Genomic DNA, 21,863 nt, shown 5'->3' with positions numbered 1-21,863 from the left:
GATAGTTGGGAAAGTTATTGTACTGGAAGTAGCAAAGGAGGGAGGAAAACAGAGAGAACATCAGTATTGCGGAGGGGGTCAGCTTTTAAATTTGCATTAAATTTGCATCAATTTGTATGAATTTGGTGGCAATTTGTTTAAAATTATGGAAAATGAATAATGGGGGGGGGGGAGTCAGCACCCCTGCATGTTATCACTGCAATTTAAATTTACTGCCCAGTCTTATTCTGTGGTATGTTTTTGTTGTTGTTGTAGGTCCCTGTAAATTCCTTATTTGAGTTTAGATTTTCTGCATTGCTGGGTGGCTGTAGCTAATGCAAATACCTCGGGTTACAGAAGCTTCAGGTTGCATTTTTCCGGGTTTTTGCAGTCACGCATGCGCAGAAGCGCTAAATCACGGTTTGCACATGCTCAGAAGCACCCTGTGGGAGGGCTGGCCATATCATTAGTAAGCAGAGTCAAATGACCACATCAGGCAGCACACCAGGGGAGTGGCAGATATACAGATATACTAGGAAAATAGCAGTCCTTCCATAAGCTGCCGTATTATCAGCAGTCCAAACAAATCTCTCTCTCTGCCTAATCTATCTCATGTGGAAAGGGAGAGCCATGCACATCACCTTGAGCTCCTTGGAATAAAGTTGTGATGTAAAGATGGTAAATTAGTGACAACTCTGGATAAATAGAGTTTTAATTGGCTACAAGATTTTCAGGACTTTGGAACTTAGCAAAGGGCCTCATGTTGGACCACTCTGACTTAGGAATTCAGGACTCTTTGTGACGTCGTTGGAAGCCGTGATAGCAAGAGGGTTTTTGGGGTGATCCCAGCATTTTCGGGACAGTTGGAGGGTATGACATTCATGAAGGAAATTAGTAGAGGTGAATTGAAATAAAACCAATAGCAATAACAGTAATGAGCAAGTTAGGTAGGGTACATAAGAGAGGACATCACAGAAAGATGAGAGGGGAGGGAGAAAGAAAAGTGAGCGCAAGAGAAAGGGGGAAATATGTGTGTGTGTTTGTCAAGTCAAGTTTTAGCAGACAGCCATTTTACACATGAAAATGATAAAGATAAAGATAATAATAAATAATAGATATTTACATTTCTGCTCCATAACTGTTAAAGAATAAATCATTTTTCATGCCCCCCTTTATGTTTAATAGCATGGATATGTAGAGCCTTATCAAGAAATTTAGATATTCTGAATATTTAGATATTCTCTGCATCAGACAGCAAAAAACAAGTCTTTGCTAAGGATAACCTTCCCTTCTGTCATTTTAACAATGGGTGGAAAATTTGGAGAGGAAGAGAGAGAGATACAGAGGAAAGAGAGTTTAAAATGGGCCATGGGGCAATGTTATCTCCAATCCTTTCATTCCAATAGCTGATGAAAAGGATCCATCACACTTTAGTGATGCAGATTCTAGCTGTCACTTGAAGAGTTGCCACCACTTCTAAGTCCATTAAGACTCACGTCCAAACTCAGATAGCAGAAGAAAGCTGATTTCAGAGTGTATTGCAAGTTGTAACCAGGGTGTTATCTTATGTTATCCTAAATACACTATTCCAGAGGGGGTTTTGTGTGTGTGTTTTTTACACTGCCTAGATGGCTGTTGCAGTGAAGAAGCCCAAACACACACACACACACACACACACACACACACACACACACACCTTGTTGCATATTCTGCCTTTTTTCACTGCATCATTTGATTGCACCTCTTTAGCCTGCTGACACCCACAATATGTGTTTTCAGGACCTACCCTATGCCATTGTTGGTGAATTTGGGGGAGAGTTGTGCTACTGCCACAGCTAGCATTGAACCTGAGAAATGACTCAATGCTAAATGATATGGAAAAAATGGGCAATTGTTCCTCCCCACTGGAGAAATTGGTGCTGCTTCACTCCACCAAATATTTTTTGTTGTTGTTGACAAAAAGGATGGAAAATTTGGAGAGACTTTGGGGCAGAGTGTCATCCACCATGAAGGGTCCTGCTTTTATTGATTGATTTATTGGGATAGTGGGGTTGCACCTCCTAAAACATTTCGACACACACACAGGGTGGTGGCAAAAGCTGCAATGTTAAACTCTGCTTAATCCCTTTCAGATTAAAATGGGCTAGGCAACTGCCCCCCAATCCCCACAATATTAAATAAAAAATTGATCCCTGTATGTTCTTGGTTCAATCTTTCATTGTCTCCGGGTTTAAAGCCCAATCAATTTACCACACACAAAAACGTCTGTGAAATAACCACAAACAACAGGAATCTGGCAGGTTCGCAGATACCAGGAAGGAAATTTGTTCTTCAGATATCATAAGAAATTAACACCACCAGGTTGGTTAGAAAACAAGTCAGCAGGACAATGGAGAGATCAATCTTCTTCCTTGAGAAGTCCAAATGAACTGAATGCTCTTTTTGCAGATGAGCTTAAGCAGATGGTCAGTTACACAACAGAGTTCGGTGTTGTAAGGTGTTTTGATTTCCAAGTATCATTTCTACCCTGATTCCCGCTCTTTATAATTAGCTTATCCAATTGCATCATCATTTCTCTGTCTAAGCAATTACTTGCTGTAGGCATTACACCTTCCATCTGAACTGCTCCCCAGAGTCAAAATGTCTTCCTACCATGCCTTCAGTCTAACTTGTACTGAAACGTAGTCCTACTGCACAGCTTTCCAACAATTAGCCTAACACTTCATTCTTACCCCAGTCTGTGAGTTGTGTCCAATTAAGTTACACCCAGAATAGACCCTGAAATCAATGCACCCTAAAATCAAAGCAGCTATGAAAGTCATGTCCATTAACTTCAATGGGTCTCCTCACAGTAGCACTAACATTGAATACAACCCCTGTTTTGGATTTGAACTTGACTTTTAATATATCATTGTGAGTTGGGAGCGGAGCTTGGCTGCATGCCTGAGCCCCCTTCTAATTGCTGGATCCAGCAAGAATTCAATTGTTGGAATAGCCAGGCCAGTTTCTTTGTGAATTAATGCCACGTAATTATGGGCTGTTATGGTAACAAAGGAAGTGTGACTGCAAGTAATAATTTTATTTATTTATTTATTTATTTATTTCCCCAAAATCTGGCTGGGCAGCTTCCAATAAAATATTGAAAATATGATAAAACAAATTAAGGTGCACACTGTTTGTCGGAGTCTCCACTCGGCCAAGCTGCTAAAGCTCATCTTCCGGCCAAGTCTCTGGAATCGCCCTCCCGACAAATAATCAATGACCTCGAGCCTTTGATGAGGCTCCAAGGCACGTTCTCATTCAGCAGAGAATCCAGTACAGGGAAGTGATGAGATTTATGGCTACATTGCAAAGAGTTTTATTTCTAAGCTATGCAGACAGAAAAGACAACCTCTCTCTATGAAAGCAGAGAGCAACTGAAACAAAGGAACAAAGTAACAAAGGAAACAGGAAACCAGTAAACATCACATCTGTCTTCTGCCTCCGTGAGACTTCCAACAGCCTGGAAGGTCTCTGGAATGTAAACAGAGTCCTGTGACTCTAAGCAGCTGCTCAGTGGCAAACAGAAACTAACATCCTCCCCCTTTCTGTGAACACTACTGGGCAGCGTGTCAGTACAATCTCAGTACAAACCCAATTTCTGTACATAGGTGCAGTGTTGATCCTTCGGAACAACCTTGGACAATAAATCAGCAGGAATTTCATTACCTGGCATGTAGGACACTGTTACGAGTCCTTTCTGAACACATTCTCTAGCATGCTGCAGCTTCAATTGCAAGTGCTTCGTGCTTTGCTTACATCCCTCAGAAGTCAGCAAAGCCAAACATGCTTTATTATCCTGATAAACCTGGATTGGACACTTTACAGGAATTCTCATGTCTTTACACAATTGTAACAACCATTCACAATCCACAAGACAGTGCATTCCGTTCAGCTTCACAAGTACTTAAGCTAACTGTTGTTTGCTTCTTGCACAACCAATCAAATAGACCCTGGTGGTACATGTAGCAAACTCCAGACGTGCTTTTCCTGTCTGTAGTGTCACTTCCAAAACTCGCATCAGCAAATATCTCAAGACCACCAGACTTCAAAAAAGTCAGTTATTTTACTTTGCAGGGCTGGCACCTGCTGGGGGTACCTAGTCTTGAAGTTGGTAGTGAGGTGTTCTGACTGGTGCAACAGGACGGGTCTCCTGCAGACTAGCCCAAGGGCGGACACTTCAGTGGGAAACTCCACAGGATTTGCTGAGACTGCCCCACTGCGAGGTCTAAAGATCGCCGATGAAACCATTTGATTTATATGTCCGGCCGGGTCTTCAATCAAATCCGGGCCATTTTTTGCTGTAGGTGGAACACTCCCCTGTCCTGATGCTGGCGAAGATACTGGGGATGCTTGGCGTATTGGTACCATTTGTATGTCGGGTCTATGCCGCTCAGGGGAATATGAGGACTCCAGTTCCGGCATTGATGGATTAGTTGGTAAGGAATTGTTTTGGTGGAAAGAACTCTGGGCTACACTCTTCAGCGGGGAACTCTTGGAGGGCGAGTCAAAATTTTTCAAGAGTAGAGATGAGGGGCCTACTTGTGAGACAAAACCTGGGTCTGCCAAGCATCGGTGGGTTTTGCCCTCAAGTGGGGGAGGCATGGGTTTAGGAACTGAACTAAACTGCTTCCTTAAAACACGGCTCCGAAGAGCTGACAGGATTATCCTGAGAAGTGAGCAGGACTTTTCCGTTCTTCTGGACATGTATGAGCTGATGATTAAGTACTTCTAGTCTATCAATTATTTCTTGTTGTTCCCTCGGTGGGAGGTCGCCAAAGGTGGCTAAAAGCTCTCTTTCCTCCGGCGGGGTCAGAGGATTACTTGCGCCGGTAGGTTTCTTTAGAGCTCGTGAGGGCGTAGAGTAAGTCCAGTTTCGGTGCAGATGGGTATCCTCCGGGAGAGGAGGCTCGATGTCCCGAGGTGCTCCCGACCTCTCCGACAGAGTCTGCTCCTTGCCGTGGCCGGCGAGTAGAAGGGGGTGGAGCTTACTGTCCATAAAAACTCTTGTTGGGGTGATATCATACCTAGCCAAGAGTGATTTCTGCCTGATGATAACTGAAGGGATCCTTGGGGAGTAAAACGCAAGCATCACTTTCTTGTCCTGAAGTGCTGGTTCAAAGGTAATACTGCAATGAGGTCGTATTGTGTGGTTTCTATGTTTAGGAGATTGCTTAGATGCTTTTTGACCCCACCCAGAGTGAGCCACCTTGCTGACCCTGCCCGGATGTTTAGGCAGATTTTCTTGGGTTGCAGGGACAATGCTTGATGTTTCAGTGCAGGATTTGGTCTATATTTAGGAATCACACTTCCTTTTTTGGTTGAGGGTAAGGTTCTCTGGAACTTCAATTCCCCCGTATCTACAGTTGGCTTAGACTTTAACCAGAAGTTATCAATTTTCTGCCCGAGGTTACATAGCTGGGAGGATAGCACATCAATCTTCTTGAATATGCAATTAAGGGTTCTGACCACAAGATGGAGATATTCATGTTGTTCTTGTCTTGCGCAGTCCTCAGTTCCGGTGTCTTGTACCACCTTCAGTGGGACACTCTCCTCCTCCAAGCTTGCCGTTTGCAGTTTTAATCTGGGGTGAAAACAATTCCTCTGGTGTTGACGTTGTTTCTGGGGACATTAATGGGTAGAAACGGTTCTGAGTTTTCACCCTATAGCAGTGTTCAGTGGGGCCACTCCATTTGCCAGACACGGGGGGGTCGGTTTTTGGTTGTTTGGCTCTTGGGGAGGGCAAAGCCTCGTCACAATCCCTTAGGCGTTTGCCTTGACCCATCGTTATGAGTCGTTTAAAATAGCAGTGATTAAAAGGTAATAAAAGGTAATAAAAATACAGCTGAGTGTGAGCTGGCGGAAAACCAGTGAGTCGAAGGCTGCTTCCAAGGCTGCCGGAGAATACAATTATCTGCTCATTAAAGCTGATTTACGATGCAGGCTTTACAGTTATCGGCAATGTGAACTCCTAGCGTGGACTCCAACACCCTGGTACAATCTTCAGCAAGAACTTGAAAGGCTGGGAGCCACAACACAAATTTAGGGAGGATTCAAAATGAGCTCCGGCAAATGCGTCTTACCTCATCGCCATCTTCCCCCGAGCAAGGTACTTTCTCTCCTGCCTCTCTCCCCAGAGCTTTGCATCATTTTGCAATCCAGCATCAGTTAATAAGCTGTTCTTTACAGAGAGACACCCACTCGTCTCTCTGCAACTCCATTTTGCCAGGGACTATTTGGACATGTGAGACGATGCATTATTCCATGGCATTTAAGCCATGCCTGGAAATGATTACTTAAATATTCGCCTCCTCGGTTGGTTTGTAGTTGAATAAGTGGCCTTTGAAAATGTCTTTCTGTCCATACCTTCCAGGACTTAAAAGCATCAGCACATTCTGATTTGTTTCTCATTAGATATAGCCATGAATACCTTGTTTATCATCCACAATAATTAGGCCATATCTAGATCCTCCCTCACTCTCTAGAAAAAGGACCAATTAAGTCAGAATGAACAAGTTGCAAAGCATGTAGAGAAATTCTATCACTTTTACCTGGTATTTGTTGCAATTTTGATTTTGCTTGTTTGCAAATAGCACAATTAAGGTATGTGCTGCACTGGTTAACATTTAAATCTTTACATACTGTAAAGGGAATTGGGGTTGCTCGTGCGTAAGTGGCCGCTGCTCTAGGCAACGTTGTCTGGCTAAACCTATCCGTGGCTGGACAGCCCTTTCTCCGTGGCTGTGTCAGTCACTGGCAGAATCCGTCAGTGGGTGTTTCCTGAACTTCTTCCAGCATAAAAGCTCTTTGACACAAGTCTCCGCCTAGCCTCCCTGCGCGGAAGTTTTCTGTGCAGAGTGGGTGTGGCCAGCGGAGGTCCTGGGCTCTCCCCGCTGGTCTTTGTGGAAGAGATGGAAGAGCCATCTCTCCGAAGTCCTTCCCTGCTCCCCTTTCTTCCTGGTGTCACGCTGATCTCCTTCCTCAGAGGAAGTGTTCCCTCTTTCCCGGCTGGGCCCTTCTCCTGCATCGCTAGGGAGCCTTACCTCCACTCTTGGCTCCGATGGCAGTTCCCTGACACATACATTTTGCATGTTCTCTAGATATTTGAAACTTGCATGCCCCATTTTTCAGTGCAAAGCATGGATGCAGTTTTTATGTGGGCAATTAGAGTTTTGCTGGCATAGTTAAGTTATTAACACATCATTTTTTCCAGCTTTAGGTCCCTCTGTGACCCCATCACTTGGCGGAGAATGCTGTAAAGGGTACAAGCCATGCACCATTTTTGTAGAAGCAATTACTTTGCCCTGCTTCTTAATCAAACATTCATCACCCTCAAAAATAAATTCAAAACCAACATTGGTAAGGCACGAAATTGACAATGAAGAAAATTCTAGTTCTTCAACAAACAATACATCCCTCAATTCTGCATCTAGGCATGGCAAATAACACGTACCTATACCTGATATTGGACAATGCCGTCCATCAGCAAGACAAATGCTGTCCTTCCCTTTTGGCAATTGGCTGAGTGTTGTAAAGCAGTCAGGGCTGTTCACTGTGATTCTGGCAGAGCCAGAGTCCAAAATGTAGCTGTCTGGAGAAATTGTCTTTTCTTTTCTTGTGGCTGCCAAGACGAAATGCGTCTGCTTTTCTGTCTCATGTGGATCGCTCGCTTTTCCTGGGTTTTTCACACAGCAGTCTTTCTTCATGTGCCCGAGCTTGCCACACTGATAGCATTTCTTTGCCAACATGGCACGATCCGTGGAGCGTTCTTCGGTCCCATCTCCTCCTGAGAATCTGGGTTTCTGGTTAGCAGGGCGACTCAAACTGCTCTGGTCTGCCTCCTCACTCAGCTTTTCCACACACTTTTCAGTTTCCTCCTGTAGACGGGTTGTTACATACGCCATCGATAAATCTTGCCTCATGCTTTCAAGAAAGGCTATCACAATATTAAAGCTTGGTGGGAGACTGGATAGCAGGATATAGACTTGATCCAGGTCTGGAAATCTTTTACCTCTCCTTTGCAACTGGAGGAATAACATGGTGCACACCTTCAGAGTGTGTGGTTAAACATCCACCTTCAGGTAGCAAGCACAGTTCTGTATAGTCTCCTAATTAGTCCAATTTTTGAACCAGCACTGTCAGACAGGTGTATCTGACGTAGACGACCCCAATATTCTTTGGCAGAGTCCAAATCTGCAATGTGCAGGACCTGTGGTTCCTCTAGAGCCAACAAAATGTACGCTCTGGCTCTGTCACCCTCTTCACATTCCTGCTCAGAGGGTTGTGGATTCAAACAAGTTTCCACACAGTGCCAAAGTCTATCACGTTTTAGAACCAGTTCAAGCTTGAGAGCCCAAGTCAGGTAGTTCTTACCATTCAGACATTCCATCTGGTCAGTGTTGCCAAGATTAATAATAAACTGTGCAGGTTGCTGAGCTGACATGGCTTCTGTTCCTTGCTGCACCGGGTCTGCTTTTTTGGTACGCGGCCTCACCACTGGACCTTCAGTCCCTTCGAGGTCCTCACCAACAGCACCCCGATTTTCCAGCTTTAGCTATTCACCATCCATAAAACACTGGGTCCCATAACCTGACGTGCAGCGTAAATTAATAATGCAGAGTTTTAAAGAATAGAAGCTTTACTGAGTTAAAATAAACTTCTTCATAAACATCATGGTTCCAAACAGTTTCATTGAGATTACATACTGACTCTGTTCACAGCTGAAGCAGACAAACTCTCACTGAAATCTTACAGAGAGCACAAAAAAGAAACTGGCTGCTAAGTCACATGTCAGAGTGACTCATCAGTTAGCAGTTAGGCCTGAATAACTTTAGTAGGCCCAAATGATTGTGCAGTCCCAGCACTTCCCAGCCTGCTTTGCTGCTTCTGCTCTCATGAGTCTTTGTTACATGACAGTTAACTACACAGCTTTTAGAAGTCATCTGAAGGCTTCCCCGTATAGGGAAGCTTTTAATGTTTAATGTTTTGTTATGTGTGTGTGTTTGTGTTTGTGTGTGTGTGTGTGTGTGTGTATGTTGGAAGCCACCAAGATTGGCTGGATCCATCCATTCAGATGGATGGAGTTCAAATAATAAAATAATCGTTATCATTATTGTTGTTATTATTATTATTAACATTAAGCAATTTAATGTAAGAAAATAAGAGTACTCTATCTCATATATTATCTTAAGCATCATGATTGCTCACATCAGTTCACATTTTAATATGGTTCTATTAGACATCTGAAACATCTCCTGACTCTTGCCAAGACATGCACCAGTTGTACTGTAGAGCAGTTATTCAATACCTGGTGGAGAGTAAAGACCTGGATAAGGTCAATGATGACAGTGGAGCACAGACATAGGTTATACTTACGGAGTGTTCACGCAAAAGTGCATAGGAAAGAAAGAAGGAATGTGAGAAAGGAGTTTTTTTATTTAAGAAAGAAATATAAAAAGGCATGTTCTTTGTAATTTTGCAAAATATACTCATTAATCACATGAATCTCTGATGTTAATGTTTTATTGTCCTTCCTAGTTTTCAAATGACTGACAATTTGGGTAGATTTTGTTGGCGGGAAGCTTTTATACTAGGGATAACTGGAGCAGATATCCCCCCCAAACCCAGGTAAATCTATTTCCTTATGCAACAATGGCAGAATGAAAATCATATGCACAGAAATGGTGATATGAGGTAGTACCTACCAAAAAATAAAAGGGCCGCTGAAATTGATAGAATATGTTGAATTGGCAAGTTTGACGTGCAAAATCAGAGATCAGAAACACCAATTTTAAAGAAGATTGGGAAATTTGTGCAGAATACTCAGTGTAATTTATTTATTAATTTTTTGCTGAGTACTTTGGGTGAAAAGGAAGTATTTTAAAGCAACTGCTGTTGAGACGTCTCATTTGGAATCTGCTAGACAGAGCCAGACAGAGGACGATGGCAGGTGGGTGTCCTGTCACCCCAACAGAAATCCTGGCTGTGTCCATGCTCAGATATACGTCATTTCAACATGAAGTTGCATTTATTTATGAGGAGCAGAGCCCATGATTTGAATATACAGGGGCTTAGGTAGGAATGGGACTCGTGTCGGAAGCCTTGGAGATCTTGGGCCAGGAAGTGCACACAAAACCTCTTCCACCATGGACTAGAACTCCCACTATTCCTGACTATTGGGTTAAGCTGGGTGGGGATGTTTGGAACTTCAGTCAACAAACACTGGGGTATGTAAAACTGAAAATCTTTACATGGAGCTGGATGGTTCGGTGACTGGACTAGAAATTCCTGAATAGGGCACCACTAATTGTGCCACCCTCAAGACCCATAAAATTGTTCTTGGTATCTGATGGATATCACATCTACATGGAAGTCAGTGTTGTAATTGTGAAATAGTTCATCAACCAACCTACAATCGGCTGTGTATAGATACCACTGGTGGAGTTAAACAGCAGCAAATGCTGACAGTTTAGGCTCAGTGTTTGCATCTCACTCTTTGGAATTGAGAAATGGAGCTTCTTCAGAGCCTGCTGCTGGGGTTGATTGGAGTTATAGGGATTCCTTCCCTGTCTCTCCTCTTCTGGGCGATTTACTATGATCGTTCCAGGAGTGAAATTCCACCTGGATTTGACAGTCCATTAAAGCTTCGAGGTCTTCACTGTCTTGCCATAATGGCATTCACTGCGGTAAGTTGGGGACTGGATGAGCCATTAGTTGAGCCAGCAGGTCCTTCTTATGTTCTTATGGGAAAGGTGATTAAGAAATGTATTATTATTATTATTATTATTATTATTATTATTATTATTATTATTACTGTTAAAAATACGTATCTGTAGGAACCAGGCAAAAACATTTCTACATCTTTTAAAGATGTTATTGGTATGCTTTGTTCTTGCTTTCATTGTGTATTTTGGGATTTTATCTTGTATTTTTTTGCTGTGAACCACCCTCAGATCATTTCATAAAGGGCAGTATATTTAATTAATAATAATAACAGTTTATATATTTAGGTTATTCAAATACTGCTTAATCCAACATGCATAATGAATTGACTTGATGATGATGTGATTCAACAAGGACTTCCTTTCAGCCTATAGAAGGATACACATAGAGAGAAATAAATTATTCACACAAAGCCATGTTTTCTTTACAACATGGTTTCTTCAGGAAAGCACATATTGCCTCATAGGCAAGCAAGGAGATTGTGGATTGTTTCTCCAAAGCTTAGCTTGTTTCCCAGCTTCTTTTGCCTCTGTACCTTGGCGGGTGTTTGGGTTGGGGTGACCAATTTTAAGCTGACCAATTGAAATTAATCAACTTGGCTAACATGGGCTCATTCATTTCCATGGGTCTACTTTAAATAGGACTTATTTGGATACCACCCCTTGTGAATAGGTTGCAAATGTGGGCACTATTTTCTTTAGACTTTTCCTTTGCCCAACAGGGGAAGTGTCTTGAGCTGCTGGGTGTCTGCAGACAAGTCACTGTTATCCGCTTCCTCATGAATTTCTGGAATCCAAGAGCGGATCCCAGCCTCTCTTCCAAAGATCTGCTTTTCGACGGGGTGCCTGTGAGGGTTTATCAGCCCAAAACACCATCTGCTGGCCCAAGGAAAGGATTTGTGTTCTTCCATGGAGGTGCTGGGATGATTGGAAGCATCGGTAAGAGATTAAAGCTGTGAACATATGAACACTTACCTAGAGGCAAGCCCCGTTGAACTCAAATAAGCCCATGTAGAATCCTAGAAATGGTGTGAAACCTCTATTGTCAAACCTCCAGTCAAAGAGAGCCTGCCACCTCCCAAGGGAGGCGGTTCCCTGTCGAACAACTCTTACCATCAGAAAGGTGTTCCTAATGCTTAGTTGGAATCTGCTTTCTGGGTAGAAGTGCTTCAGATATCATTGGAAGAGAGGTTTACAGGGCTGAAATACAAGAGTGTTGGTGGAAGTTCCTGAAGAGACAAGGGGCACACATGTGCTTTGGATTTGCATTTGTTAAGTTATAGACATGGACCCTCTTGTTGTCATGGCTTCCCAGATCCCACCTCTCTAGTGGTCAATGGTCAGGGAACCGGGGAGCTGCACTCCAGCAAGCAGTCCCTGGGGGAGGGACAGATGCCCCCCACTGCTGATACTGACTCATTCCTTTCATAAAATTCATATAACACTTGATTTCATAGAACCTCAAAGAGGTTCACACACATGTATCTAATAGGTTGCTATTTCTGATTGCTCTGCTTACCAACCCAGCCGCTATCCCACCCCTGGCCACCCCCTCATTTACACCTGACCAAATCCCACACTCACCCACCAAACCCACATGTGCTAATTTATCTGTATACACAGGTCAACTTTCCGAAACCCGTAACCCGAAACTGGACCTCCGCCAGGTTTCCATCTCACAAAACCAATCACAATTTTACAAGCTGGCAAATAGCAGTGCCACTTTCAGATACACAAAACAACAAACTTGTTATCAGAGTTCCCCAGATCTCTTGCCATCACACCTGAAATTTCCCCATGCAGGTGAGCAAAGTGCTGTTGTAGACAGGCTCGGTTTGTGGGCTTCCTGCTGACATCTGGTTGGCCTTGGGCAGAACACAAGGCTGGGCTGGCTGGGTCTTTGGCCTAATCCAGAATGGCTCTTTCCCATCTCTTAGGGACAATATGAGTGGTTGAGAGAATTGGACTTGCACCAGGTTTCATCTCGCAAGACCAATTGCAATGTTACAGGTTGGCAGTTAACAAGTCCCATTCAGTAGCCTTCCATTGCAACAGCCGATGAAGCAGGAACTGTGGGAGGAAGGAAGGCTAGGATCAAGTTACACATGAAGAAATTGGGAGTCAGGAGACTGGTGACACAACCTCTTGCAAGAGCTTGTTATTGCTACAGAAATTCATATTTGGGGGAATAGGGGCACCTGTGCCCCTCCAAGATCTTGCTTCCTAGAATACAACTCCCATGCTCTCTCAGTTCAACTGCTAGACAGATTTCTTCTAAGGTGGAATTGAGGAGTTTCTTACAACAGGTTTGTTTTTCCTGTTTTTCCTGTCTCTGAAAATTGCAATAGGTTTGCAAATATGAATACAAACAATAACATGTTAAGTAAATGAAAGCTTGCAACTCATGGATCTGTGTGTAATGATCTCAGGCAGACAAACAGCTCCGGTAAGAATTAATGAGCCTCTGGAAGATTTATGTACGTTTATTTACAGTTCAAAATCACAGGATGTGGCAAACGACTGTCATTCTCCGATACAACGTGCTCAGTCTGAGTTTCCGTTTCTCAGACAGCACAAAGGGCGACAAGATTCGGTCCTCCCCCTTTTCCCCTTACTTAGCATTTTCACATTCTCCTCCATCCTGCTGTGAGGAGAATTTGGGCATCCTCCCCCCTTGCTGTCCAGTGAAGATTTCTCTGAGAGCTCTACTCTAGTAACCTCTTCCAGGGCATCTCCCCCCACATTCTGAAGCAGCAAAGTGCCTGCCTTTGTTACTCTGCCAGGTGGAGAATTTTTTTTTTGGGGGGGGGGAGAGGTTGTAATTTGATTCATTTTGTTTTTATATGGGAACCTATTTATTTTGCATCTTTTGAAGCAATATGTGAACCCAAAGTCAGTCTCTGACACTTACAACGCAGCACTCTAGCAATGGGATGTGCACGATGCATAAAAAGGCTTATGTCAGTGAATATTGCATGTACCAATATCTTATGTAAGGGAAGGTTTCTTTGCAAAACTGTGCTTTTTAAGGCAAGATTGGAGGCAGCAGTGCTTCTGCCAAGCAGTTGCTGGAAACCCTGGGCAGGTAGAGAATGGAAGGTAAGTGTGGAAAAATGAGAAAGGATTCACTCATTCCTGCCTGTGACTCCTGGGAGTTGCAGTCTCACAGCATGTAGAGCAGGGGTAGGCAACCTAAGGCCTGTGGGCTGGATGTGGCCCAATCACCTTCTCAATCCAGCCTGTTGGGAATAAGCGTGTTTTTACAAGAGTAGGATGGGTCTGGGAATAAGCGTGTTTTTACAAGAGTAGGATGTGTGCTTTCATTTAAAATGCATCTCTGAGTTTCTTTTGTGGGGCATAGGAATTCATTAATCCCTTCACCATATAATCTGGCCCACAACATGGTCTGAGGGACGGTGGACCGGCCCATGGCTGAAAAAGGTTGCTGACCCCTCATGTAGAGCAATGGAAGCCAAAGGTATCTTCCACATAATTGCTTTCCAATTTTGAATTTCCCTCCCAACTTGCTAGCATTCTACGAAGATGTCTGCAGCAAGATTGCCAAGGAGACTGATTCAGTGGTTGTGTCTGTTGGGTAAGTAAACACAACCCCATGGCCTTTCATAGGGAAAGTGTGTAGGGGCCCAGCATGCTGCTGTATTTCAGGCTGGCATCCCTTGCCATATTCCCTGCAGGAGAAAGAGGCTCCCCACGAAAGCTGTCAACACTCTGTTCTGTGATTGAGAATCAGAGCTTCATGCACTTATGACATGAACACGCTCACTTCCGTGGGGGGACTATGAACTGGGCATAAGGCCTTGCACAGCACCGCTAACCAGGGCCTCCAGATCAGCCTCAACTTGGAGACCACCCAACCCAGATCCAGCCTGGAATCAATCCGGGAGTGGGGCTAATATTCAGTTAGGGCTTTTAAATGCATAATCAGGAAGAGACTGGGAAACGCCCCCTGCATCTAAACAGGAGGAGGAGGGAAAGTTGCAAGTGGCAAATGGTCTTCCACCAGCTGGATCCTATCCTGCAGGGTTCTGCTTCCCCAGCGTTCCCTACACTCTTTTGCTAGCTGGTAAAGTCAGTTTTTTAAGGGCATAAGCCAGCTGACTTTGACCTGCATTGTATCTGCTATAACTGATCCAGCAGGATCTTCTTGTAATTCTATGTGATCACGAATGTGTTTAGAAAAGATTCTGGAAGCTTACCTCTTTGCTTCTGTTTTATTCTGCAGCTACCGGCTGTCTCCTGAGCACCTTCCTCCCGCTCAGTACAAGGACTGCCTTGCTGCTACCATACACTTAATTCAAAATGCAGCTTCCCATGGGGTGGATCCTTCCAAGATCATCGTTGGTGGGGACAGTGCGGGGGGCAATTATGCTACTGTTGTTGCCCAGAAATTGGTGGAGAGATCAGACCTTCCAAAACTACGGGCTCAAGTGCTCACCTATGGGACTTCCCAGGCTATGGACCTCAACACACCTTCCTATCAGCAGAATGGCTCAATGCCCATCTTGTTCCGGGAAAACGTTGCTTACTTTATCATGAAGTACATTGGAAAGGACACTTCTTTGGCAGGGCAGTTCCTGAAGGGATCTCATGTGCCAGATTCAATGAGACTGAAATATGGCAAGTGGTTGAGTCTGGACAACATTCCAGAGAGATTTAAGGCAAGAGGCTACAAACAAGTCCCACTTGCTCCTTATGAAGCTGAAGTCTATAGGCAATTGCGAGAGCTATTGGAACCTGATATTTCTTGCCTTTTTGCTGAGGACTCTGTCATCCAGAAGCTTCCTGAAACCCTACTTGTGAGCTGCGAGTACGACGTAGTACGAGACGACGTACTGCTGTACAAGAAACGTCTGGAGGACCATGGGGTGAAAGTCAGCTGGTTCCATGTTGAGAACGGGTTTCATGGGGTGATGAACTTCTTCAAAGGATGCATCTTTGCATTCCCTGCTGCAGTTGAAATAATGGACAGCATCGTAGAGTTTGTCAAAAACATATGAGAGGCAATCTCTTGAATTTGTGAGTCATTCATAAAGAGGGGAGAATCTGCCAATGTCAGCTTCTGATAGTTTCTGATTTTTCCAATCTTCTGTTCAGTTCTCTACGATTCTGTAGAAATATGTGGTTCTTGGGGGCAGCAGGGAATTCCTCATGAAAATACACCAGCACTTTAGTGTGAAATTTCACCAAGAAACATGTTTACTTCATATGGATTACAAACAATTTGCTCTAATATATGTCATTTCAATATTTTTTTCACTAATATATGCATTTTATGAACATTTCCTCTTCCATTTTCCTTTTATTACACATTAGTTGGCTGGAGATCTGCACTGCTAATGCTGTTCTAGGCTGAATCAACAGAATTATAGTGTCCGGAACAAGAGAAGTAATAGTTCCACTCCATTTTGCCTTGACCAGGAGAACTGTGTCCAGTTCTGGGTGCTACAATTTAATTAGGATAATTGATAAGCTGGAATTTGTGCAGAAGAAGGAGATCGGGCTGATCAAGGGTCTGGAAACCAAGGTGACAGCAAACACTACAAAAAACTCAGTAGAGGCAATTAGAATAGGATCTATGATTTGATCAACTTTCGAAGATTCTACCGCTTAAGAAATATATCAAAGGAAAACCTATTGGTTCACATATTTTATCGATTCTGTCATTTGTATTGATGTAAACCTCCACAAATGAATTTTGTATAGCTAACTATTAGCTTTGTCTCTAGTATGTGTTATCTTATTGCTATGGTTAGTGGCTAATGCAAATAAAGTTTCTATCTAATCCTACTCAGAATAGAGCCTATTGCACAGAAAATGTAACATTGTTGGGGCCCAATTAAGTTTTAAGGAAGAGAATTCCAAAGAAGTGGCAACGTGAGTGCTCCAAGCACACAGTCCCACCATGTTTTATTGCAGGGATGTATGGCACCATCAACACATCTTTATCCAAAGTACAAAGTGACCAGGGTTGATTGGAATGTCTTCTCAGATACCCTGTCCAGAACTATCCTATAAAGCAGTGTTTTTCAACCTTTTTTGGGCAAAGGCACACTTGTTTCATGAAAAAAAATCACAAGGCACACCACCATTAGAAACTCTGTGCCTATATTGACTATATATAAAGTAATTCTCTTGAATAGGAATCAAATAAACACAAAGAAAGTATTTTATCGTTACTTTATTATGAAATAGTAAGTAAACAGAAATATGAAAAATTATAAAATACTTTATTTTTAAATCTTTCGAATTTTTCAATTTTTGCCACGGCACACCAGGCAACATCTCACGGCACACTAGTGTGCCGCGCAACAGTGGTTGAAAAACACTGCTATAAAGGACAGTGTATCTCCCCACTTTGTGGAATCAAGGTCTTGGAAGACATAACACCTATATCCTTGAATCTGTTTCAACAGCCTTTCTTAATTTAGATGCAATAGAGTGATAGAGATGGGTATCATCCTCATGTAGATGATCCCTCACAGCATCTCTCCTGATAACAATTCCCAGCAGCTTCATAAAGATGTCTAATGGCATGGGGAACAATAGATGGGTGTCACCCACATGTAGATGATACCTCATTGCCACCTCTCCTGATAACAACTCCCACCAGCTTAATAGGGATGGTTATATAGCACAGAGCACCAACTTCCAGTTCCTAAGCCACCAAGCAGTGTCCTCACAGAAAGAGATGGTCTACAACAGAAAAGTGTGACTGTGGCTCATCTCCTGTTTGTCACGATACCTGATAAGGTTTTCTGATTACCTTATCCTGCCAGTCTAGGCCATTCTTTTGAGATGGTAAATATCTTTGTTCTTGAGTCCAGTTCACAAGCCTACCCTATTCATACCTAAAATATGACCCTTTCTGCAGAGGAAATATTTGGGGCCATTACAAGTCACGATGTCTTCAGGATTGATCTCCTGTACTGTTTATGCCATATGGTTTATGTACTTAATGTAACTTGTGCACTTATGAACATTCATTTTATTTATGACACTTTAGAATTCTTATAACAATTGCCATGATGTCTGCACTCTGCTTCCATGGTTGGAATGTTTCTCAATATCAGCCACTGAAAAGGAAACTGCTCTTGTTCCTGGGTCCTGGGTCCTGTTTCTGGGTAGTGAACTAGCTGGGCCATGACTCTGGCTTCTTAAGTTCTTGTGCCCCCCAGAATATTTCTGAAATGACTCTAAAAACATAAGAGATTATATTCACCTTCCTAGTTCTTATATGTGGTAATCATATTTTGCAGTGTGTGTTGAATTAGTCTCCTATTCCACTGTATAATATCTGCCTCAGTAAGGGTGGGTAGTCTGGAATTTTTTAAAAAAATCTCCTCTATCCAGCCTAAAAAATTCCTTCCATTTTTCAATCTGCCTTTAAAAATTGTTTCTGAGAGAATAAGATTAAAAGAACACAGCCATCAAGAGCTCAGAAGTTTAACTTCCATTTCTGAGGTACAAAATGGTCACTGAAGGAGCTTCTCCACCCCCATCGTTCCCTTATTGCGAGAAGCGAAGTTAGAGGGAACCAGGAAGAGGGCCTTCTCGGTAGTGGCACCCTCCCTGTGGAGCTCTCTCCCTTCAGATGTCAAGTAAATGAACAACTATCTGACTTTTAGAAAGCATATGAAGGCAGCCCTGTATCAGGAAGTTTTTTTTAATGTTTGATGTTTTATATATGCTGTAAGCTGCCCAGAGTGGCTGGGGAAACCAGCAAGATGGGCAAGGTATATTAATATATTAGTATATTAATATTAGTATTAATTTGCAACTCTGCTTCTGGTTTTTGGATTTCCAGGTTCTCTTTCTGGATTTTGGGTTCTTGGCACGTACCCCTTTCTCTGTGGTAATTATATTGAGAGAGAGAGAGAGAGAGAGAGAGAGAGAGAGAGAGAGGAAGAGCACAAGATTCTGTGTGACAGCATTAACTGGTTGCATAGTACAGTGATACCTCGGGTTACATACGCTTCAGGTTACAGACTCTGCTAACCCAGAAATAGTACCTCGGCTTAAGAACTTTGCTTCAGGATAAGAACAGAAATCGTGGTGCTTCAGGTTAAGAACAGTTTCAGGTTAAGTACTTAACCTGAGGTACCACTGTATTTTGGATGCTCCATTCCCACAATATGGGTGTATCCTGAGTTTTTTAAATAGCCTCCCAAGTACGGTAACTCTGGATTACACTTCACATGGTAGACCTGCAGATTAGGTAAGACTATAAAAGCAGTCCTGCAGGATCAAATAAAAAGCCTCTCCCAGGAACAAGATGAGTTCAGCCGCCTACTTTAGTGGAACAATGTGTGTTGAACATGGGTGCATGTAGAAACATTTTACTTTTACTGACAGAGCGACACTTGTTGTGCAACCCACTATCTTCTAAATAAAAAAAATATAAAATAAATAAATAAATACTGTTTTAATTTATTTTCATGGTACAGAACATCAGTTTTGAAAAAACAGTTGTCTACAACAGTAAACAACAAATAACTTGTCCTGATAAAATTACAGATTGATTTATTTTTTAAAAATCATGCCACGTGTTAAAGTTTCATTTGATTACTCTTGGGAGATCACACCACATTTCCCCATGAGCTCTGTTATCTAAACAACATCCGCTACCTGGAAGGCTAACCCCAAGGCGCAATATTGTTGACAGGTGGCAAATGAATTGAATACATAAATTATTTTTTAAGCAGTTATTTTTCCAATCTTCATCCAAATATTTGTTATACAGTTGCCAATAATCTGTAAATAGCTCAATGGAACAAAATGAGAGTGCGCTATCTCATACATCCTGATGACTCACGTTGCTTCAGTTGTTTGTGTGGTACCACAATACTACTACTTTTTTTTAAAAAAAAAAAGTTTTTTCTTTTTTTATATATAATAATTTTTATTGATTTTCCAACACAAATTAAAAAACAAAACAACACACAATACATAGACAAACAAAACATATAAACATGTATAATTTCAACACCTCTTTTTCATAGACCTTACTTCCCAGACTTCCCCTTACCTCCCCTTTTCTGCATCCCTGTTTTAAAATTTCTTCAACAACCCCTCACTCCAATTAACTAATTGCTCATTTTCTTTTTTAAGCTTCTTCTCATACTTAGTCAATTACAGCTGTAATTCTATATTTTCTCCTTTCCCTTGACGTTTTAGCACTCATTAATTTTACAACAGTTCTTGAGATATACTTTAAATTTCTTCCAATCTCCTTCCACCGTCTCTTTTTCTTGGTCACGGATTCTGCCCGTCATCTCCGCCAGTCCCATGTAGTCAATCACCTTCGACTGCCATTCTTCCAGTGTGGGTATTTCTTGTGTCTTCCAATACTTTGCTAAAAGAATCCTTGCTGCTGTGGTAGCATACATAAAAAACGTCCTATCCTTCCTTGACACCAATTGGCCGACCATGCCCAGGAGAAATGCCTCTGGTTTCTTATGAAAAGTACATTTAAGTACCTTCTTAATTTCATTATAAATCATTTCCCAGAAGGCTTTAATTCTCGGGCAAGTCCACCAAAGGTGATAAAAGGTACCTTCAGTCGCATTGCATTTCCAACATTTATTATTGGGCAGATGATAAATTTTTGCAAGCTTGAGTGGGGTCATGTACCACCTATAAATCATTTTCATAATATTTTCTCTTAAGGCATTGCATGCCATGAATTTTATGCCGGTGGTCCATAACTGTTCCCAGTCTGCAAACATGATGTCATAACCAATGTCTTGTGCCCATTTAATCATAGCTGATTTAACTGTCTCATCTAGTGTACTCCACTTCAACAGCAGGTTATACATTCTTGACAAATTCTTAGTATTGGGTTCTAACAATTCTGTTTCTAGTTTTGATCTCTCCATCTGGAAGCCAATTTTCCTGTCTTGTTTAAACACCTCCAATATTTGATAGTAATGAAGCCAATCTCGTACTTTAGACTTCATTTTTTCATAACTCTGCAATTTAATTGTTCCACTCTCTTGCTCTAAAATTTCACAGTATTTTGGCCATTTCGATTCCATGTTAAGTTTTTTCACCTCCTTTGCTTCCATTGGTGACAACCACCTAGGGGTTTTATTTTCCAACAAATCCTTATGTCGAATCCAAACATTATATAGTGCTTTCCTGACAATATGGTTTTTAAATCCTTTATGAGTTTTTACCTTGTCATACCATATATATGCATGCCAACCAAATCTGTTATCAAATCCTTCCAAGTCCAAAATGTCTGTATTTTCAAGAAGTAGCCAGTCTTTCAACCAGCAGAAAGCTGCCGATTCATAGTACAGTCTTAAGTCCGGCAGGGCAAACCCCCCTCTATCTTTTGCATCAGTTAATATCTTAAATTTTATTCTGGGCTTTTTGCCCTGCCAGACAAATTTAGATATATCTTTCTGCCACTTCCTGAAACAGTCCATTCTGTCCACAATCTGTAATGTCTGAAACAAAAATAGCATTCTAGGCAATACATTCATCTTAATTACAGCAATTCGGCCTAACAAGGAAAGTTTCAGATTTGACCATATTTCTAGATCTTTCTTTACCTCTGTCCAACATTTATCATAGTTGTCTTTAAATAGGTTCACATTCTTAGATGTCATGTTAATCCCCAAATATTTCACTTTCTTTGCCACCATTAATCCAGTTTCATTTTGAAACCTCTATTTTTCATCATTTGTTAAGTTTTTCTCCAGATCTTTAGTTTTTTGCTTATTCAACTTGAATCCTGCTACCTGACCAAAAGCTTGAATTAGGTCTAGAACTCTTTTCGTACTAGTGTCTGGCTGTTGTAAAGTTAATACTAAGTCATCTGCAAAGGCCCTCGGTTTATATTGTTTGGCTCCGACCTGAATTCCTTTAACCAGCTGGTCCCGCCTAATCATATTTAACAAAACCTCCAAGACAGATATAAAAAGCAGTGGGGATATTGGGCACCCCTGTCGTGTCCCTTTTTCTATAGGAAGTTCTTCAGTAACCACATTGTTTACAATTAACTTTGCTTTTTGTTCAGAATATATTGCACCTATACCATTTTCAAACCCTTGACCTACCCCCATCCCATGGAGATTCTTCTTCATAAAACTCCAAAAA

General features: G+C 42.0%; 1 protein-coding gene across 1 annotated transcript; it reads left to right on the top strand.

Moving 5' to 3' along the window:
• The first annotated feature begins 9,904 nt into the window (after positions 1-9,904).
• On the top strand, positions 9,905-16,404 carry LOC310850794 (arylacetamide deacetylase-like 4). Its single transcript, XM_083752749.1, has 4 exons — positions 9,905-10,703; positions 11,462-11,678; positions 14,271-14,334; positions 14,983-16,404. The coding sequence occupies exons 1-4, from the start codon at positions 10,527-10,529 to the stop codon at positions 15,755-15,757; spliced, it is 1,233 nt and encodes a 410-aa protein (XP_083608875.1). The 5' UTR covers positions 9,905-10,526; the 3' UTR covers positions 15,758-16,404.
• The last annotated feature ends 5,459 nt before the right edge of the window (positions 16,405-21,863 follow it).

This window comes from Podarcis gaigeae, assembly GCF_964106915.1.
Source record: "Podarcis gaigeae genome assembly, chromosome: 8".
Lineage (NCBI taxonomy): Eukaryota > Metazoa > Chordata > Lepidosauria > Squamata > Lacertidae > Podarcis > Podarcis gaigeae.
This window is presented reverse-complemented; position numbering and strand designations above follow the sequence as displayed.

Excerpts from the sequence above, each read along its gene's own strand:
- LOC310850794 (XM_083752749.1), top strand. The coding sequence starts at position 10,527 with ATGGAGCTTCTTCAGAGCCTGCTGCTGGGGTTGATTGGAGTTATAGGG. Across the intron at positions 11,679-14,270 it reads TGGGATGATTGGAAGCATCG|CATTCTACGAAGATGTCTGC; the intron begins GTAAGAGATTAA and ends CCAACTTGCTAG. Across the intron at positions 14,335-14,982 it reads TCAGTGGTTGTGTCTGTTGG|CTACCGGCTGTCTCCTGAGC; the intron begins GTAAGTAAACAC and ends TTTATTCTGCAG.